This window comes from Micropterus dolomieu, linkage group LG22 (genome assembly GCF_021292245.1).
Source record: "Micropterus dolomieu isolate WLL.071019.BEF.003 ecotype Adirondacks linkage group LG22, ASM2129224v1, whole genome shotgun sequence".
In the NCBI taxonomy this organism is placed as follows: domain Eukaryota; kingdom Metazoa; phylum Chordata; class Actinopteri; order Centrarchiformes; family Centrarchidae; genus Micropterus; species Micropterus dolomieu.
Window position 1 is genome coordinate 16,666,095 of NC_060171.1, and position 21,847 is coordinate 16,687,941.

Genomic DNA, 21,847 nt, shown 5'->3' on the forward strand with positions numbered 1-21,847 from the left:
TTCTCAACACAGCTGCTCTAATCTTCAGCTTGTTAATCTAATTGTCGAGGGAGGCTTTGGCTCGGATCATAAAGACTGAAGGTGTTTCTTCCTGCATCTGTGTAAAGCTGCCCTTCTAATCTCATCCCTCCTTTTGATTGCACCTTTGATCTCTCTAAGGTAGTCAAGGAATATTAACAACTGTGTCCATACCAATGTGGCTAGCGCTTTGCTGTTACCTGGGCTGGTGTTTTACCTGCACTCACTTTTTGATTTCCACAGGGCTCGGCCTCCCAGGAGCCTATTGTGCGATCAGCCCGCTCCATGCTCGATAGCTCCACTTACCTTTTAGAAACAGCCCGCTCGTTGGTCCTCAACCCCAAAGATCCTCCCACCTGGTCGATACTAGCTGGCCACTCCAGAACAGTTTCTGACTCCATCAAGAGCCTCATCACCTCCATCAGGTTTGTATTAATCCCACTTACTGCCACATCTGTCTCTGCAGGATTATCCTGAATCAAAGTTTATAATGGTTTGCTCACAGTTGGTGGGGCAAAAAAAGTTTCTGAAACCAGAGGGCTTATTCTGTGATGTCTGTTCAGCTAAGCAATAAATTGCTACATTAGTTTATATCTGCTGAGATTCCCGCTGCCTTGTAATAGATTAGTGAACAAGATAGAGCAGTGATGAGATGATGAGCCACGGTGGATCTGCCACACATTTTTATCAAAGCTAGGGCCCCTCCCACTTATATCTTCATCATCATCCTCCAATCATATGCATATACTTAATTAGTTATTAGAGCAGCTAAGCCCCAGAAGAGACTGCATTTGGTTATAACCTGCCTATCGTTATGCTTTAAAGGAATACATCGTCATTCTGGGAAATATGTTTATTCACTCCCTGATCTCTGTATCCTAAATATGAAGCTAAAGCCAGCAGCTGATTAGCTAGTCTCAGCATAAAGACTGGAGTGTCCATCATGGTGAAGACAAGACGTCAGGAAGTCACTGTTGCGGGCCAAAAAATAGTCCTGCACAAAACCGCCTGTAAAATCACAACACGATGAATTTACAATTTCCCCTTTTAAAAAATCAAGCTGTTTCTAATTGCTTCCTCTCTTTATGCTAAGCTAAGATAATCGGCAGCTGGCTGCACCTTCATATTTAACATATAGATATGACAAGGGTTTCAATTTTCTCATCTCACTGTTGTTAGAAAAGAGAGAAAAAAGCATTTCTCAAGATGTCAAACTATTTCTTTAGATTAAATGTGGACTTTTTTAATTGATGTACTTAAAAATGTATTTTATATTTATTTGCACAGTAATGTGCAAATGTTTTTATGTATGCATTTTTCAATGTTTCTGATGACAGGGACAAGGCACCAGGACAGAGGGAGTGTGATTACTCCATTGATAACATCAATAAGTGTATCCGGGACATTGAGCAAGCTTCCCTCGCTGCCGTTGGGCAGACCTTGCCCTGCAGAGATGATATCTCCATGGAAGTGAGTACAAGTAACCCATCAGCTTCATCTTGTCCAAGAGAATGAACTTAATGGGATCTGTAGTCTATATTGTGTGACTTGAACTGTAATTCTGTGCCGTTGTAACTCACCAGGCACTCCAGGAGCAGCTAACATCCTCTGTGCAGGAGATAGGGCATCTGATTGATCCCGTCTCCACAGCGGCCCGAGGCGAGGCTGCCCAACTAGGACACAAGGTGCTGGTCTGGCCATATATCCCTTCATCCCCTCTGGATTTAGAAAGAAAAGTCTGTTTTCTATCTTACGAATCCTTCCTCAGACAGCTCTCTTAAACTCATTCTCCCAGGTAACCCAGCTGGCCAGTTACTTCGATCCACTCATTGTGGCATCGGTGGGCCTGGCCTCTAAGCTGCACGACCACCAGCAGCAGATGACCATCCTAGACCAGACCAAGACCCTGTCTGAGTCTGCCCTACAGATGCTCTATGCTGCCAAGGAAGGCGGGGGAAACCCAAAGGTACTAGGCAGTTAGGCATATAGGGCATATAGCTACAGTGTGTTTAGCCTGACATGAACAACGGTGACCTGTGATAGTAAGCAAAATTTCAGCTTGTCAATACAGTAATGCAGGCATATTTTCCCATGGTAGATCTTTTTAAGATGATCATACCATTCCTCCCTGCTGAGCATTAAAAATGTCCTTCTGCCTCAGCTTCTGTAACTCGCTATTATATGTTCTTCTCTCAACTTTAAGTCATCAAACTCAGACAGAACAAAGTGACAGGAGTTCTTAGTAGATTTTATGGCTCTATTAGTGTTGGAATTGAAGATTTTAGTGAAGATTTTTTTTAAATCTTTTCGCTGAACAACTTCTAATCCCATTCTCTGATGGTTCTGCCGTTGCTCAAACTCAGTCACAAAATAATAAAATAAGCTACTGAGGAACTTCTGTTGTCTCATAGGACTGCCTGTCTACCTGTCTACTCCTGCTTACATTTGAATAATTAACATTTTGCTGGGTTTTTTTGATTATTTCATTTCATTTACTGTATAGTATGTGCACTGTTATTTTGATTTTGAAGTTGTAGTTTGAATTATTAGAAAATAGGGTGGTTCAAGCCCTTACAGCCTGGTGACGTGTCCTCTAGTGAGACACTGAGTACCTAGCAGCTGTAGGGACACTCTGGAGCTGTTGTCAAGCTGATAAATATCTTTCTGGCTAGACCAAGACAGTGTCATAGAAACATTAATCAGCTCGACTGTGTCCACAGGCGTCCCACACCCACGATGCCATTTCTGAAGCAGCCCAGCTGATGAAGGAGGCTGTAGACGACATCATGGTGACTTTGAATGAGGCGGCCAGTGAAGGTGGCATGGTGGGGGGCATGGTGGAGTCCATCGCTGAGGCCATGGGAAGGGTGAGTAAGGTGTGTTTGTGTGTGTTTTGATAGAGAATGCATGCACGGTATGTGTGATATCATCTCATGAGAAGTCTGCTCAGGTGGTTTAAACAGATTTTATGTTGACACTTATTCCCTATCTTAATTGTCTGAAGGCAACATGAGCTGTCCAAATAAGAGTAATCCCACAGTGGGTGTGCTGAGAATGTGTCCTTGTCAGTGACTCTCATTAGTCCACTCGTTGACAAGTTTTAAGTCCGCAGCCCACTGGTGATGTTAGCTGTCACTCATCCTGCTGGGGGACATGTCACTGTGTTGACAGCGCAGTTAATAATTGACGATGTTCTGCGCATACTCAGACATATACGCTTGGCTCAGATCTTATCCTTTATTTAAAATGTTCTTCCTTGGATTTTTATTTCACCCTCAGCTTGAACATAGCATGGTAACCATCATTAAAACACCATTAGCAAATATAAAGTGGAACACTTTACAACAATACATACATAAAATGGGTTATATTCACACTAATGGCTTTTTAATTGTTAAGAAATTATATATCAATTAAGAAGTTGTACTATAAAAGGACTTGGGTTGCTAAATGGTGTGCATCCAATATTGGTATTCCCAGCACACCCCAATTTATCTTTGTAGTGGCCTCTTAAATGAATCACACTAAGTTTGGACCCCCTACAATAATGTACCTTCTAGAAGAAGGCTACAAAGTGTTGAGGCTGTCTGTTAATTAGTGACATCCATCAATGTACTAAACTTTAAATGTTTTTTTCTATAGCCTGACTGATACTAGATTTTAATGCCGACATCTGTACTTCAGAGTTCAAAAATATAGCACATAACATAAACATATTTTTGATAAAAATTCCTTAAATTTGGTTATCAAAGATATGTAACGCATATATTTACTGAGCTGGGCACTTTTTAGTTGAGCAGTAAGCAAAACCAAACTAAATCAAAATTCTCACGTAATTGTGAAGTTCCTAGTGTAAAAACACATAGGATAGCCATGTAAGCTCTAAAATAAATAAATACTAAAGGTTTGGTCCTCACAGTTGGATGAAGGAACACCTCCAGAACCTGAGGGCTCCTTTGTGGACTACCAGACCACAATGGTGAAGTTCTCCAAGGCCATCGCTATCACTGCACAGGAGATGGTGAGTGCAATAATGTCTGACTCTGTGTGTTTTACATTACATTTCCAATCTACAATGACAATATTTGCCAGTACAGCTAAAGAAACATTAATGTGCCTCTGCTGACAATGTATGTGCTCTCTTTCACCAGATGACTAAATCTGTAACTTGCCCTGAGGAGCTCGGTGGCCTTGCCTCTCAGGTGACAGTGGACTATGGACAGCTAGCACACCAAGGACGCCTGGCTGCTGCCACTGCAGAGCCAGAAGAGGTGAGAAGCCATGCCCTCTGTCCTATGGAGTGTGTGGGCAAAATTACATACTCTTATGAAAAATTTAAAGGGTAACTTTGATATTTTTCAACCTTCAACCTATTTTCCTATGTTTTTGTTTATATGTGACTAATTGGGACGACATTTTTTGAAATTGGTCCAGTATTGAACGAGTGCGCAGTGTGTATCTGTCTTATGGAAGGGATCCCTACAGAGATAGACCTTTTTTAGAAAAAGGATTAGATAAGAGTAAGATCTTTTTGTTTAATGAGAAACAGTCGCTATATCGCTGTTGTCAAAGCCACCAGACTCATCACAAAAATAGTAAATTTAACTCTCTGGTCTACCGCTGACTGGATCAGTTTGTTTGAGTTATTGTGTGACTTTGGTGTTTTTAACCCTTGAAAACATGCTGTTTTTATCAGTGGAGTCCGGTGGCTTTACTCTTTGACGGGGCGTAATTGCCCACAAGGATTACAATGCAGCCCTGTTTTGCTGCTGCCAACTGCAGCACGCTCGCTCAATACTGGATCAGTTTCTAAACATGTTGTCCCAATTAGTCACATAGACACAAAAACATGGGAAAATAAGGTCCAGGGTGAAAAATCCCAAAGGTACCCTTAAACACATAACGCCGTATATCTCTTTGCAATTGTGCCCCTGAGATGTCAGACTGAAATATCAGCTTAGGTCTGCATTTTACACCCAAAATGCTTTTGGATGTATTCACTCACGCTCTGATCAGAGCAGATGTTTGGTGTTCTTTCATATGACACCCTTTCTTTAAGGCTGCTTCGGACAGTGTGAGATCAAACAGAAATATACCCTTTCAGCATCCATCGCTGTTGACACACACACTCTGTTCTATGTAATCCAGCAATATGTGGAAACATTGCACGAATAAGCACATAGCTCTTATCAATATCTTGTATATAACAGGCTGCTGGAAACCCTGCTGGTTACCATAGTGACATTGTGCCTCTATGAGTCTAAAAGCCTATAGTGATGCTTATAATGAAGTACCACCCACCCATGAATCTCAGTCTGGAAATTAAAGGTGTAGTGTGCCACCATCAGCATTCCCTCTCTGAGCTTAAAATCATTTTTCATCCACCCCGCTGGATAAGAGGCATGCCAGTTTAGGACAGGATTGTAATTGCGTACTACAGTGACGCAAATGAGAAGATGCGGTGTAAGTCCATGCCTGGTTATGCTTTCAGGTTGGTTTCCAGATAAGGACACGGGTGCAAGAGCTTGGCCATGGCTGTATCTACCTGGTCCAGAAGGCTGGAGCCCTACAGCTCAGTCCCACTGACAGCTTCTCCAAAAGGGAACTTATTGAGTGTGCCCGTGCAGTCACAGAGAAGGTAAGCCATGAGGACGGAAACTGGTACAGCACCTTTAACTTTTGCAGAAGGAATTCTTTATTTTTATATACATCTTGACTCTTGAAAGGAAGTCTGTTTTTGCCGTTATTTTCCATCTCTGCTGTTGGAAGTTTGAAAACAGCATCAACTCAGCATTAGCATTTTTATGAAAATATATTCCCCACATCGCTCAGCACAGTTGCTGTGTATATATACCTATTTAAATAAAGTGATGGAGGATATGTAAGTGTGTGCAAGATTTAAGAAGAAGCAGTTCAGATGTGAATAATTTTTTACTATACTGTAGCTGAGAGATATCCTTTGAATTATTATTTGTTATTTATTATTTTTTATGGTTTAGCTTTAGCCTTAATATTGAACTAGTATAGAGTCAGAAGCATATAGGTTTAATATATGTTATTTTAGGTAGTAGAACTGGTGATTTACTGTATTATTGTACTAGTCATGCAGGTCATGAGAGCATGCTCTCACATCCTCACACTGTGCAGTTAATAATATTACCTATGTCTCCCTGCTGTGACCCTGGCAGCAGTATAGCCATGCTGCTCACACATTAGAATTTCTCTCCACTATGAGTCAATGATTTGATTCAGGCCTCCTATCAAACTTGAAAAATCTGTGGTGTCACGTTTGCTGACACGTGGAGCTTGTGCCTCGTTCAAACATACCTCTCAGGGTTTTACATTTGTTTATGAGTCTTCAGGAAAGATGTGTGATTTGCAGAGTCAGGCTCATTGGCTTAATTTGATTGTGCAGCAGACTCTGATTTGATGCACATTTAATCCAGCTCTCTTTTCTTACTTCCAGTGTCCTCTTTTAATCCATCTCGTCCACATCTTTTACTCTAAACATTTGCAACCTCAAATACCTGGTTTATAAAGATTCGACCAACGTCATTTAAAGAGGATGTTTAATCATTAAACATATGCAATGCATACAGAAACTGGGGTTATTTAAAGCTGTTTTTACACCTATGCTGTGCTTCACACGTTCCAGGTGTCCTTGGTACTCTCAGCACTGCAGGCAGGAAACAAAGGCACCCAGGCCTGTATCACAGCAGCCAGCGCTGTTTCTGGCATTATCGCTGACCTGGACACCACCATCATGTTCGCCTCAGCTGGAACACTGAACCCTGAGAATGAAGAGTCTTTTGCTGACCACAGGTACAATGGCTTCGCCACCAGCAAAACAGAGAGATAATGTAAAATGAAAACCTCTTAACAACAAAAAAACGAAACACATGATAATGTTAAACATGAGCAATAGAGTAAGAGCCTATTTTGTATACTATGAGTTAAGTTACTAAGATTTCAGTTCATAGGTTTTTACACTGCAACACCAGGGCTCCATTTTTCTTTTGATGACTCACTCAGGAAAAGTTGAGTTTGCCAATAAAGCTGAATATTCAGATGCATTTCCCATAATGAATGTAAATTGAAAATTGTCCTTACTAAACACACGTTCTACTAGAAAAACAACAGCTTTCTTTCATATTCCCGGTACTTGAGTGTGACTGTGCAGCAGATTGTGACAGAATGTGTCCCGTCCCTCAGGGAGAGCATCTTGAAGACAGCCAAGGCGCTGGTTGAGGACACCAAGCTGCTGGTTGCTGGAGCTGCGTCCAGCCAGGAGAAACTGGCCCAGGCTGCCCAGTCCTCAGCCAAGACCATCACCCAGCTTACTGAGGTGGTTAAACTGGGAGCAACCAGCATGGGCTCTGACGACCCAGAGACACAGGTGACGAAATTCTATATAACATTTACAATCAAGAATGTCTAATACAACGACAGATGTTTCAGCTATATGTAGTCAGTTGTATACCTTCATATGTAGTCAGTTGTATGCCTTTATTTTTCTAACAATCTTTTATCCAGTTGCACAGAGCTTTAACCACCTTTGCAATCCATTATCTTTATAATATTCTGTCATATTAGTTATCTAGAATGAATGTCTTTTATCTTTCTGTACATCCAGTGTTCATCTGTGTAATTGCAGTTACATCTGATACACATTGTGTCTCCACTTTCCCCTGTGTGTATGCCTCTATCTCTGCCCTCCACTAAGTCTGAAGTATCATGACTAGGTGTGAGTGATAAGGGCTGCAGTGTTAAATCCTCTCCCCGGGGTGTTAAACTTATACTCTGACCATTGCCGTATTGATACCAGCTCTATCTCCTCAGGTGGTTCTGATAAACGCGGTGCGGGATGTGGCCAAGGCTCTTGCTGAACTCATTGGTGCCACCAAATGTGCCGCCGGCAAGCCAGCTGATGACCCCTCCATGTATCAGCTGAAGAGCGCTGCCAAGGTAAAGGCAAAGACCGCTCAAACAAATGACTGTCATATCTGGTTTAGCTCTCTATTGATTTCAACAACTCAAGTCTTGAATTTATTATTTAGCCTATGCCTCCTAGCTGAGAGGATACTGGGTGTAAATGTGTATTCTACAAAAGTTCTCTTTGTTTTACTGATGTGTTTAGTTTGACGTATCTGATAGCAAATAGTAAGGCTTTTTCAAAAGAATGATATGACAGTCCTTATCAGCGTTTGTAAGGTATTCTCCTTTTCTGTCATATCTGTATCTGGGACTAAACACACCACTAAGACGAAAAATTGTGTGCATGCATTTGTGCATGTTAGAGAGAGAGGGTTGGTATGCTTTACCAAGAACCTTCTGTGTCTGTAACCACAGGACATTTTGTGTTATGAGCGTTGAGACTACAGTAGTTCAAGTTTTTGAATCAGCGTGACTGTCAAGACCTGATCTAAGTGAAATTTCAAATAAAGCTCAGCCTAACAATTCTATTTCTCACATCAACGCAGTGGATTTCTAACTCAAAAACACTAGTTTGAGTCTGTCTATTAATGGAGGGACAACTCCACATTAAATAGGTGAAACAAATGGGCAAAACATCACAAAAAGCAACACACAAAGAGTTCTTCTTCAAGAACAAACAGACATGCCATAGATGTTGTATGTGCAGAAATATCAATTGTTGAATTACAATATAAACTAAATAAAAAGGAAAGCTTCTGGCAAGTTGTAGTTTTCTTATAAAGACTTGATCAGAGAAAAGATGTTTTGCGCAAGGTGCCGAGAGTTGTACTCTTTGTCTCATTTTAGTCTCGATCGTCATGACCACAGTCACACCTCCCAACTGCTAAAGAATAAAAACTAAAGATTAGACCTTTTATATCTAACCTTGGTACAGCTGTGGTCGCTGCAATAGAGAAATAAAGATCTAAGTATTTAATCAGTGACAGAGCCAGGGATACCTCTGAGCCAAAGATTTGCTTTGTCTTCTGCAAATGTTTAAAAAAAATTGTATATATTTATTTATTTTTCTCACAACTATCACACTAAGCACAGCACGTATCTCTAACTGTTGCATGAGGTTTCTTGTATTTTCTCATCTAAATGGAATTAGGACCACCCATGGACCTGGCTATGTTGACAGATTGTTTCTGTTCCTCTAACATATGGTGACCTCCAAATGGGACCATCTCAAACTCCCGGTTATCATGTTGCTCAAATTCCTAACCTAATAATGTACACTTTGCTGAATGCAGCGCAGACAGAACAGAATGTGTCACCATGAATAAAACTTGAATTTTTGAGTTTTTTCCCCCCCTTCCAAGTTGTCAGTGAATAAACTGTATTACCAGCAGTGAATCACTCTCTTTTAATTTGAAATACATCACGCGGTGTTTCTTCAGCAGGTGATCGCTTTCATTTTCATTAGATAAGCACCTTCAACACGTGTAACTGTTATTCACTGTAATGGAATCAGTCAAGGGGGAGACAAAAATAATGTTGTAATTTTTTACTGCTGAGGAGAAAGAGCACCACCTCCTGGTTTGACTGCGAGCCTCATCATTACTCGCTTTATTTGACAGGTCATGGTGACCAACGTGACGTCTCTTCTAAAAACAGTGAAGGCAGTGGAGGATGAAGCGACCCGCGGGACGAGGGCACTGGAGGCCACCATTGAATGCATCAAGCAGGAGCTGACAGTAAGAGCTCCTCACCGGCCGAAACCGCTTCTTTATGGTCTTTTGGGAGTCAGATGATGAGACACAGCCTCTCTGCAAAGCTGGCCCAAAGAGGGTCAGGGATATCTATGTCTATTATTCTGAACAAAACAGGGGAGCTTTTTGTTCTTTTTTCCTTTATTATCTGTCCGGCTCCTTTCCTTCCCCTTCCCTCTCAGCCCCTGAAGCTTTCTCACAGCTCTTATCAGGATCTGGGTAGCAGGCGCAGGCAGAGTGAGAAAGGAAGAAGATTTCAGGAGCTTGTTTTTTTTGTAATTTACTGCTAATCCTTATTGGAGAATCCCCCAGCCCTAGAGGAGGCTTAACTAAGAGCTGCAGCCAAAGCCAAGTTCAACACAGTCTACCTAACTCCTAATTATACAACCACCCATATTTGCTCCTCACTTGTTTACACATTCTGCTGCCATAGTCTAGAGTCCATATGCACTTCTTCATGTCCCATCTGTATTAACATATCTGAGCCACTAGCATGCCTATATCCAACTACCTGTGTCTGTGGGTAAGGTGTTCCAGTCCAAGGACATCCCAGACAAGCACACCACACCCGAAGAGTTCATCCGCATGACAAAGGGCATCACCATAGCAACGGCTAAGGCAGTGGCTGCAGGCAACTCTGCTCAACAGGAGGACGTTATCGCCACTGCCAACCTGAGCCGCAAAGCCATCTCCGATATGCTGACTACCTGCAAGGTGCTAATCCACACTGCCATGCCAGAACAGGCCTCACACAGACATCACCAGGCTGCCAGGGAACATGTGAGCCCATCCTGCTGAGAGCAGATAGGACATTAGAGTCTAGTCTACTTTACGGCTGCTCCCGCTGGTAGTGACTCAGTCACATTTTAAAGTCGTGCAGCGGAGCATCAGTCAGGATGTCCTTCAGTGACTGAGCATTTGTAACAAGGCAAAACCAGAATGAATACAAAGCAGGCATGCATTTTAGGGTATGCTTTTGGCAATCAAGGCATGACAAACTAATTAGTTTTTCATTAGCTATGAATTTGATATGTGCTTGGCACTAGATAATGTACATATCAACATCCAAAATTGTATAGAGGCCGTTCCGGACCTCACATATCACAGGTATACTTTTATGTCAGGACTTGTGTTAACTGTTAAATAAATAAAATTCTAGGGGGGACAAGTTTTGTGTCCTTTTCTTTTTTAATTTACCATACAACATGGTTTTCACACCCTTCCAGCAAGCAGCCTGCCACCCAGAAGTGGGCGAAGAATTGAGGAGTAAGGCCCTGAAGTATGGCTCTGAGTGCACCACCGGATACATCAACCTTCTGGAGCAAGTGCTGCAGGTTAGAAAAAGAAATTCTCATTAATAAATGATGGAAGTTACTTGTGTTTTGTGTGTGTGTGTGTGTGTGTGTGTGTGTGTGTGTGTGTGTGTGTGGCAACAGTGTGGAAGAGTGGATCTTGATATTTACCAGTACCAAGTGAGGTTTTACTGTTTTTGTCTGCAGTTTTAAATCCTCTCATTCTTGAAAAACCATTCCGGGCTTCCTTTCAGTCAAGCTTAATTCACTGTAGCGTCACCATTAACCAAAAGAATGAGGCGATATTCTATGTACAAATCCAACAGAAATACCCAAACCAACAATAAACTGATCCTTGTATCAGGTGTTATCTTTGTAGCTAAAGTCTGATTTTGCTTATTTTTCGGTGTCACAGGCCTCTCTTGTTGTCCAGAAACTACTTTTCTTGAGGTAGTTGTCAATAAGAGAAATATAGAATAATGCCAACCTTATCTTTGAAAGAAGGTCTCCTAAATGATAACCAGCCAGTGAATGACAAAACTGACGACTGCTATATCCGTCTGTAACCACATTAATCTTAAAAAATGTATGTTTTATACATATAAAAAATAAACATATATAAGATGTCTTACACCACAATGTACCCCTGCTGAAGATCTGATTTAATTTCTGAGCACCTTGTTGCATAAATCTGCAAATTAATCAGCAAAACAAATTTTCATAAAATCCCTTATTTAATGATAACACTCCCCATATGTTATGTGAAGACAAGGACAATTGCTAATTAATGTATTAAGTAGCTTAATTAATTATCTTACTTGCATAATTAGTTACGAGTACATCATGTTGGTTCTGGCAGGACATTAGGCCACTACAGGTGTCTTGTGTATAATTTGTGGTTGTATAAAGAGTGTCCTGTCTCTACTTTGCCAATCAACTAAGAACCAAATATGAAACATATTGCAACCATAACTGAATTAAATAGTGACAGTGCAGACTCCTTCATCAGGTCAATCTTTATTACACGCCTCTTGTCCACGTGCGTTCGTGTGTGCATGTGCACATTTTGGGCTGTTGTATTTTCAGGTGCTGCAGAAACCCATGCCCGAACAGAAGCAGCAGCTGGCCGTACACTCGAAGCATGTGGCAGCGTGTGTGACAGAGCTCGTCCAGACAGCTGAGGCCATGAAAGGTGAGGCCACACACATTGCTGATACACACACTCTCTTACAACATTGCCACACACTCTCTTACAACAACGCACACAAACGAAAGTTTGGCTGAACAACCTTTAGTTATCAGTGACCCCACTCTGGCCAATGTCAGGATTATAAGGACCATTTAACACAAATGACAGTTGTGTATATTTAGCATTCCAAGCGTTTGTGATACTTGAAACAGCGTAATGTAATTTTATTAGGAGGCATGAATTTTACAGAAGCTTGTGTGCTGTCCAAAAATTGTCTGTGAGCCCTTAAAGCCACTGCAGGGTAACAGGGAAAGCTGAAAAAAAATAAGACTTGAGGAGATTCCCATTCAAAGCCAACTCAATTTGATAAAATGTTTTGTTTTGTTTTTTGAAAAACAGGATTATGAAGATTTTAGAGAATAGTCAAAGGAGTTCTAATCCTCTCGAATGAATGATATTATGGTGTTATTGTGTCAAGTCACCAAAGCTGTCTGTGTCCGTAATAAAGATGGGTCATGAAATCGTACCACAGAGTGATTGCCATGCAAATTGTTCCAAATTAAGCTCTGTATGATGGTTATGAACAAACGTACAAGTGTTTCCTCTAGAAGCTGCACTGCTGCATCTGACAGGAGTAATAGATTGAGTTTGGATGAGAATTAGATTTCAGCGTATAGCCTGAGACCCAGCGGGGCTATCCACTTCACCTCTCTAATGTCCCATGTGCTCTCTCTCTCCCCCTCTCTCTCTCTTTGCTGCTTCAGATGGAGGTAAGTGGGGAAGGGTGTGTTTTGTTCCTCCAGATCACCTTTCATAGAGTCAGAAGGGGGTAGAGGAGTAGACGGCTTGGGAGTGGGCGTGCAGAACAGATTTCCCCAGAGCTCAACATAATCTATGAAAACATTGTTCCATCTGCTTTACCAAGCTGTTCCCAAACTGCTCCGTTTTATGGGCACTTAAAAACCTATAAAAAGACAATGATCCATCAAATGTGCATTTCCTCTAACTTTTCATTTATCTTATTTAACTTTGAGGCATTGCTATCATACTGCAAGTAATTCTTTTGGAGTGTATAGTGAGTGTGGCTACAGTTGAAGTGGGTTGAGATTTAGAATCTCTGACGTCTGGATTGTGTGAAAGTGCATGAAAAGCCTTTAAAGCATACTGTTGATCTCTTGTTACATCAAAAAAAATGGTGTTTATTTTGTGAGTCTGTACAAAAAAACATGCAATAACCAACGCATGGGCATATGATGCTCCTGTTCAGGATCGGAGTGTGTGGACCCCGAGGACCCCACTGTCATCGCCGAGACTGAGCTCCTCGGAGCAGCAGCGTCCATTGAAGCTGCAGCCAAGAAACTAGAGCAGCTGAAACCCAGAGCCAAACCCAAGGTATAAGTGCCCCTCTCACCCTTTCCACCCACACAAACCCACGCACAGCTTTTTGCTATTAATCAGCAGGGAGGAGAAGTGGGCCAAAGGTAGGAAAAGGTGACACTGACTTTGAAGTGGAGTCTTCTTTTTCAGTGACTGAACTGCTATCTCGATATCATTAAAGGAGAAAAAAAAATCTGCATTACACATACCAAGTTGACTCAGGCAGCTGGTCCAGTGAGCAAACACATGATGCCTTGGAAAACTTTCTTCAAAGGCACGTTTGGACATTATTTTGAGTTTTGTTGCCAGGAGACGCAATTACACTGCTGGGTCCTCCAGCTTATGTTGGAATGAGTTCAAATGTGTGATGAACTGTTGTGACCCTTTCCGAAAGAGAGGGCCTCTGTCTTATTTCATTTGTTTTATTGCAGTGGCTTTTTCAGCCTGTTAATCATCCCCCCACACTGTGGTATTGCCTAAAAAACAAAACAACTTTTACCGCATCATATGCAGAGAAAATAGGTGGGAGGTGGTGGTGATAGTGAAATTACTTTTGTTCTTCTGTATGTAATACATGGTTGTGTTTGCTACTGCATGATTGTGTTGTTTGTTTCTGTCTCTGGAGACTGGATAGTTGGGTCCTAGTGCTCTTCCTTCTGTACATGCACCTGTAGTGCTCACCCCCTTCTCTGTACCTCTTCCTGTACAAAGTGATTGTCAGCTCAACCCTCAGCCCGTATGACATGAAGGAAAGCATATTTAGTCTCCCCCAGTTTTAATAAAGTCCACATAATGCTCTGTCTCATACTTTAATTCCACAGTTACAGACTCCATTTATGGGGACCTTCATATTTATGAAAAGGGATTAGTGAATGAAAAGCTTTTCCTCTTTTAGATGTCAGTGTCTCCCTCTAGTGATCTAATAGGATGCAAGCCTTACCTAATAGCATTTAAAGGGGGACTACCTTTCAAGTTTTACCATGTTTTTTCCCCATGTGAGGACAGTTCAAAATGTATTTACGAACATTTCTTATTCTCCTCCATATTCAGAAATGATCAAAATGTTTGTCCATCCATCATCTGTTTTTATATATTGATGTAAAGGACAAAAAAACAGTTCAAAGACAGAACTCTGACCATAAAGGCAAATTTTCATTCCACATATTCTGAAACAATTACAGAGCACCATATATGAATTTTTTTAATAATGACAATGTTCTACCCTGAGTACATTTTTTACTGAGACAAAGCTTACAGAATACCACATTTTAATACTCAGAGCATTAAACCACCCGAAAGTCTGAAAAATCTCCTTCTTCCTCTTTTTTTACTCTCTTCTCTGCTAGTCCCTCTCACCCTATCCCAGCATGCATCCTTGCCCTGCCTCCCCCCTTCACCCTTTCCTAGCCGTTGTAGACCTGGAAGCCTTCTCTGCAGGGCTCTGTCTGATATGTTTGATATATTAGGTTGTTATTCAGTCCAACTATATATCAAACATATTCCTACAGTGTCCCGCCCTGTCTCCAGCCACCTGTGCCTTAATGTGTTTATGGAGGTCTGTGGTCGATCACATGTTGTTGACTGCTGATTTTTTGAACTGTCTCTGAACTGATGCTCTGTGATCTTCATAATGGCATTCAGTTCGGGCTTGGAAACCATAACTACAGTACCTACCACTCTGCAGTGTTTTTCTGGGAATTTGAGGAAGCTGGAGGGGTTGACTTGGATATTTAAATTCCAATATTTTTTTTATTTTCTTTATATGTAAATTCTACTTGTTTTAGGCATATTATCAAATTATACATAAATGATTCAAGGAAGTAAATTAAGCAAAACGTACAGACAAAAGGGTTGAACAGTTTTGTTTTTCAAAATCCAGATACAGTAATAAAATTATAAAAAAACTTTTGGTGATCATGACTTATGATCTTAGTATTCATAAAATCCTGGTTACGGCTCTGGTTGACCTGTTGACACAGTAATAATTGTCGCATTTATTGTAGCATTCTATATGTGTAAGTCTAATTTAATATGTGGTTTTACTTTCAGCAGGCAGATGAGACACTGGATTTTGAGGAGCAAATCTTAGAAGCAGCAAAGTCCATCGCTGCAGCAACAAGCGCGCTTGTCAAATCTGCATCAGCAGCTCAGAGAGAACTGGTGGCACAAGGCAAGGTCAGTCAACTCAGACACTCTGCAAGATACAATATATTACTAATAATGTAAAACAACACATAGGTTGTGTTTTTTACCCAATGTCTACCTCAGGTGGGATCCAATCTAGCCAATGCAGTGGATGACGGCCAGTGGTCACAAGGTCTTATATCAGCAGTAAGTATTGCCGCCTAACACTTTTAACATGTCGACAAAGTACTGTATAAACATTACACTGTATGTAATGTAATCCAGTTTAAAACAAGATGTAAACCCAACCCAAGAGCATATGAGCAATTTATTGTTTGCTGCAGGCACGTATGGTAGCGGCAGCCACCAGTAACCTGTGTGAGGCAGCTAACGCCTCAGTGCAGGGCCATGCCAGCGAGGAGAAGCTCATTTCTTCAGCCAAACAGGTTGCGGCCTCCACAGCTCAGCTGCTGGTGGCCTGCAAGGTGAAGGCTGACCAGGATTCTGAAGCCATGAGGAGACTACAGGTAACACTGAAACACCGTTTTAATGCATCTGTTGGAAGGACTCTGTGCATGCTAACTTTGAGATTATCTGTTTGAAGGCTGCTGGCAATGCAGTGAAGCGAGCTTCAGACAACCTGGTGAGGGCTGCTCAGAAAGCAGCATTTGACAAGACTGAAGATGACAGTGTGGTGGTAAAGACCAAATTCGTTGGAGGCATAGCTCAGGTGAGAGAAAAGCCTAAAAAATGTTTATGTGAGACCTGGAACCGGAATCATCTCTGTTGTGTGGTTTGCCCTTTTCACTGAATGTTTGCACCTCTCGCTGATATGCCAAAATGCCACCGTCATTTTTTTCCCGAAATTGTGATGAGCTGCTGTGGATAAACAGCCCATCAGCTTCATTTCAAAGCTGTTTGCCAGGTTTACCAGACACCCAGAGCTGCAAAACATCACATCTCTTGAAGTCTTGAGAATTTGCTTCCTTTTGATCTTAACAAGAATTTGACAGTAATTGAGGAGTGAGTGTCTCTTTTTCCAAAACCCCAGGGTGCTACAGGAAGCTTTACTTTTCATCTTGATTGATTGGGTTCCTGTCTCAGTCAGTGGTGCAGCTCGGCTGGGCATCAGCTTGTCAGTTTTTCTATCTAACGAGAGAGGCTCGCTGTCTCATTGATTTCTGATGATTGTCGCACTGAGGGGAACTTTGGACAACATTATTTGTTTAACCACTTTGATTGACCATTTATTGTTTTTTTAAACACTAGTATTATCAATAATTTTAAAATCTTATTGCCTAATGCTTACTATCCTTACAACTAACTAGTTATTTTCATAAAATGATTAAATCTGACTTAGGAACCACTAGTGATTGACAGCTAATGTAAAAACAAAGCACATGCAAAACTAAAGTTGTCATGAAATTATCTATTCAAGTTTTGCTGTAATGTTTAAATGCTTCTTTCTACATGCATCACTACCGATCTTCTCATCTTATGTAAATGTATAGACATGTTTAGGAAATGTGGTTAATTTTAATAAAATGTTCCTGTATTTTCTCCTCTGTGTTGTGCTTAGAGTTAACTGACAGTATGAGCTGATTCTCAGCCATCCACAGGAATGAGATTATGATGAGTAGAAGGCACATTTTCTGTCAGCTGTTCCTGTGTGTCCTCAGATCATTGCAGCTCAGGAGGAGATGCTGAGGAAGGAGCGAGAGCTGGAGGAAGCACGAAAGAAGCTGGCTCAGATCCGACAGCAGCAGTACAAGTTCCTGCCCAGCGAGCTGAGGGAGGATGAGGGCTGATTGGCTTGAGCGGACAGGATGTGCGCTGCGCTGACGAGACCCGCCTGTCATGGGGAGGTGTTGCCGATGTACGATTGGCTGCTTTAATCTCATATAACCGAGGAATATACAGCACTTGAAACAGGCCTGTTTGGTGAGAAAACAAGTGCCTGTGCTCTATAGTGTATTTGTGTGTGTGTGTGTGTGTGTGTGTGTGTGTGTGTGTGTGTGTGAATGGTATTGACATTCAATATTGAGAAGGTTGTTAGAGTTGTCACTTAAAGGAGGATGAGACAGTATGATGAAGTTGTATGATAAATGTATCATTGCTTTGTGAGTGTTACTGCATCATGAGCGTCACTGACTGTTACAATCATGAATCAAAGGTATTGCGAATACAGTAATTCTTTATAATCATTGAATGTTCTATAATTGTTAAAGGTTTGGAGCAAAGAGAAATGAACTGATGATATCTCTGCAACTGGCAGAACAAACCTTAGGGTCCATAGCTTGTATTCTAAATGTAAAAACCTCAAAGGGTTAATAACAAGGCAGGAGAGGTGGGTGCCTCATTTCAGCACTGGCATGCATGCACCATAATGTCTATACATATCAATGAAGCTACTAACCAATAGAGTAGTATAGAGTGGAAAGGCACTCGTGTTTTACTGATAAAAATGTGAACTTGGGGTTTGCTGCTAAACTAGCAAATCTTTAGCGTTCAAGGATTCTAAATAAACTAAACCAAACAATGGGGGGTTCTGATTGGAGTTCATGTCAAATAGAAAAAAGAAAATAACAGACCACTGACCAAAACTAGCTATACAGATATTTATTCTTGACTGATTTCTTTTAAAGAAACTAATTGTTCTTAAAGAGCAGACAGGTGTGATCTGTGTTATTCAGATAATCTGGACTATATGTGACCAAATATGTCATGCTGCTTGTACATCATGCCACTTCACGTAATCCCACCAGTTCTTCCCTTATGTACACAGAGCTGTGTAAAGAATATATGTTTACATTATCGTTCATGTTTGTTCTCTCTTGTCTTCATGTTTTAATTCTTCCCCCATAAAACACTGGCCAGATTTTGTTCAGGTATCCACTGTATTGCACGCGCACACACACACACACACACACACACACACACACACACACACACACATATACACACACATACACATATATACAGTTATTCTCCACCAGCCACTGCCCTGTCATAGTAAAGGCATTCTCAGTTTAGACTGGCTGTCTATAGCAATACATTACACTGAATATCCTAGCAAGATAATAATGAGACTCTGCGCTGTTAATGGTTGAAAGACTGGTTGTGTGCAATGATATTTGGCTTTTGGCTCTTGAATTGAATGAAACAAGCATACGTTCTGCACTGATAAACTTACAGCACTGACGAAGGCAATTTAAAGCTTCCATTATATTAAATGTAGGACATTCTCCTTAAAAACTAGAAGGCTTTGAGCTCTGATTGAGGAAACAAGGAAAAAATGATTTTCATTAGTATGTTAATGAATAATATATTGGAAATTTTAAGTAGTTCATCTCCTCAGTCTGTCCATGCCAGTGTCTGGTCTGCATTTTGTACTAGTGCCTTACTTGAGTCTGCCCTGCGAGCAGCTCAAGATCAGGCTGGGTGGGAGCCTGAGCCTTGTCCTCTCTGGATCAGAACATTATGCCAGTCTGTTCCCCATCGGGGTCTTAATAAACTGTCACCTAGTTCTTTGCCATACAATACAATGCCTTTGCTGGTGGCCTATTTGCCTACAGTGTTATAATGCTAATATCAAAGGGCATCTGTGGATACCTTAGGATTTAGAGACCATATCGGAAGACTAACACTAGACTGCATTCCATGAGCATGTGGCAATTTTTTTCTGAAGTCGAGGAATTGTTGCAGTCATTATGTCCCTCTTAAATGTAGGACCGAATCGCCTCCTTGTTTCATTGTCTAACCACTAAAAATACGTTTTTATCAGTAAATGTAAGAATTACCTTAAAATATATTGTCTAACTGATCTGTGCAAGTATTAACTGAATTAGAAAAAGTTACTAGCTCTGTTATGAATAGGTGTTGTGCTTTCTTTAACAGACTGCATTAGTTTTATGATTTGAAGCTGTATGTATGATATTTATCTGGTCACAAAAGTATTTTTTGTATTCACCAAAAATAAAGAGTTTCAAACAACCAGTACCGTTAAGATTGTGTTGTCCTTTTTCATCTAGTCGACAAACGTCATCCTGCATTCTTTCCAGCAGATGTCAATATTGTCCTTCATAGTTCTGTCAGAGGGGTCAGTGGAGTGAAGTGTTTTGAGAAATATGTTGTAGTGGAAGGATTGGCAAAGGTAACCAGACCAAATATGGACATAGTGGATGTGCTTTTTTTCCCCCTTCTGGTTCACAGACAGACCCTGAAGTATGCAGTGACTCCCATTTAGATGTTTTGGTTCCCATTCATTTTGCACCCTGAGTTACACAGCTAAAACCTTTGTAATAATAATAATCTTTATTTGTAGAGAACCTTTTATAACCCATGTTATAAAGTGCTTCACCAAGGCAAAAAAGACGAAGAAGTAGCTCGTCTAACATATGCTGGTCTGCCACTTTTGAAAATTTTGAAATGATTGAAACTGGAGCTTGGCCTCTTTTCCTCAGGTGATACAAAACTTATTTCACTCTGAAGTTGATCTTCTTTCTTTGTCTGCAACAATATGGGGGCAGAGTGTAAAGGATAGTTAGAGGTGGTCAGCACAATGCACGTCGTCAAACACCATATTTGGTTGGTTGAGTGTTTTGGTTTCAAGAAAGGTCAAGCCACACAGTGGAGTGGGGAAACTGAAGTCATGTGTTTAACTGGGAGAGCCCATCTACTACTTCCTTGAAACATACAGTAAACCTTAGCATCAACAGTATGCATCTCTGGCATCCTAAATGACTTCTATTTGCTGTGTTGGAATTTTTGTTTTGCAGTCACTGTGAGTTGTGCCATGCCTAATACACATAGCCTGGCAGCCATTTAGTTTAGACTTTGTTACACGCTCAAGTTCTGAAAAATGAAGGCATGTTAGCCTGTGGCTAAACCAAATGACATTGGGTCAACTCTCCATTTATATTTTCCATTTTCATTGTTTCATCACTAATCTATATTATGGTAAATAAGCCATGGCAGAACAACAACAAATGCACTTGGCTGATATGTTTATATATTTTACAGTGTGAATAACAGGCATTAATGTATACTCAGAAGTGAGACTGTGCAGGAATAGAGTCATGGCTTCAGCTAAGAACAGCCTCAGTGAAACTGAGAGTTGTCACACTGAAGAGCTATGTAGCCACTTACAGCATTTTAATAATACCCCTTGAAATTTCAGTGTTTATTAGTTTCATCATTTGACTTTTGGGGAAATACCTTTAATGTTATACTACTACACTGAACAATGGTGAAATCTTTATATATATGAAAGAACAGGCATACATCTCACTATTGAAAGAAACCTGTATGTGAACTGAATTTGGTCAGTCTATTTTTATTTGGAACCCAATTCTGGAAAGGCTAAAATTATAAAACAGATTTAGAGGGCATCGTGATCTTTTACAGCATTAGAGAGGGAAACTGCCCTAAGCCAGTTTTCTCCACTTCTAGAGAGTGATGGAGGAGGAAGTGAGGTTTGGAAAAAATGCAGAACAGGAAAGGCTTTTGGGTTTTGGGCTGGGTCATTTGTCCAAAGCATGCTACTGATACTTTCATTTTTGTCATAGACAATATTTCAATCTGACAGTGTCTTTATTTCACAGGTCCGTCTCAGGTCTTTGAGCAATGTGAGAGATGTTCTCATTTCTTGTCGTTTTCAGCTGCTTTCCAAGCACAACATCCCGTTCTTCAGGATTTTCATGAAAGCTTACAGAAGTAAGTGTTTTGTGGTTACAATTACGTTGAGAGTGATTGATATACACAGCATGTCATAGTACAGCTTGCCCAAGCTGTTAAAACAGTAAAACCCAGCATTGTTCATGGGTTGAAACTCTGTTAATGTTTGGCTTCAGTCCATTTTGTCAGGAAGTGTCACATAGCCCAGACCCAAAGATAGCATGGCAGCGAGAAGGTAGAAGGCACTTAACAAACTGCAGAGGAGAAATTACAAACACCTCTCAGAAATTTCAGATTTCGGGGGAAAAAAGACTGAACCATCTATTATGTCCATCATTATCCAAGTTTCCTTCAGTGAGGTACTTGATGTTCCAGGGATGTGGCCAGTGTAAAGTGTGCGTGTAGTGTATGGACTTTGTACAAGACAATTGTATTCAATTAAATGCTCTGAAAAGCCTGAAAGAAAGAAACACAAAGGAATATTA

The 21,847-nt window shown here is 40.8% G+C and overlaps 1 protein-coding gene across 4 annotated transcripts in view; it reads left to right on the forward strand.

Annotated features, from left to right (window-relative positions):
- Positions 1-19,692, forward strand: part of tln2b (talin 2b) — an 88,486-nt gene extending 68,794 nt beyond the window's left edge. For 2 of the 4 annotated variants that reach the window (XM_046036606.1, XM_046036608.1), the window contains 21 exons: positions 262-443; positions 1,356-1,488; positions 1,602-1,703; positions 1,814-1,984; positions 2,739-2,894; positions 3,938-4,039; positions 4,170-4,289; positions 5,510-5,656; positions 6,674-6,840; positions 7,231-7,414; positions 7,858-7,983; positions 9,573-9,689; positions 10,233-10,418; positions 10,931-11,038; positions 12,083-12,188; positions 13,453-13,577; positions 15,612-15,737; positions 15,831-15,893; positions 16,031-16,213; positions 16,291-16,416; positions 17,366-19,692. In XM_046036606.1, the coding sequence (XP_045892562.1) occupies positions 262-443; positions 1,356-1,488; positions 1,602-1,703; positions 1,814-1,984; positions 2,739-2,894; positions 3,938-4,039; positions 4,170-4,289; positions 5,510-5,656; positions 6,674-6,840; positions 7,231-7,414; positions 7,858-7,983; positions 9,573-9,689; positions 10,233-10,418; positions 10,931-11,038; positions 12,083-12,188; positions 13,453-13,577; positions 15,612-15,737; positions 15,831-15,893; positions 16,031-16,213; positions 16,291-16,416; positions 17,366-17,494 (2,859 nt within the window). In that variant the 3' untranslated portion in view covers positions 17,495-19,692. The remainder of the gene's footprint in view (positions 1-261; positions 444-1,355; positions 1,489-1,601; positions 1,704-1,813; positions 1,985-2,738; positions 2,895-3,937; positions 4,040-4,169; positions 4,290-5,509; positions 5,657-6,673; positions 6,841-7,230; positions 7,415-7,857; positions 7,984-9,572; positions 9,690-10,232; positions 10,419-10,930; positions 11,039-12,082; positions 12,189-13,452; positions 13,578-15,611; positions 15,738-15,830; positions 15,894-16,030; positions 16,214-16,290; positions 16,417-17,365) is intronic. The other 2 variants (XM_046036607.1, XM_046036609.1) reach the window with 1 other exon arrangement.
- Positions 19,693-21,847: the final 2,155 nt, after the last annotated feature.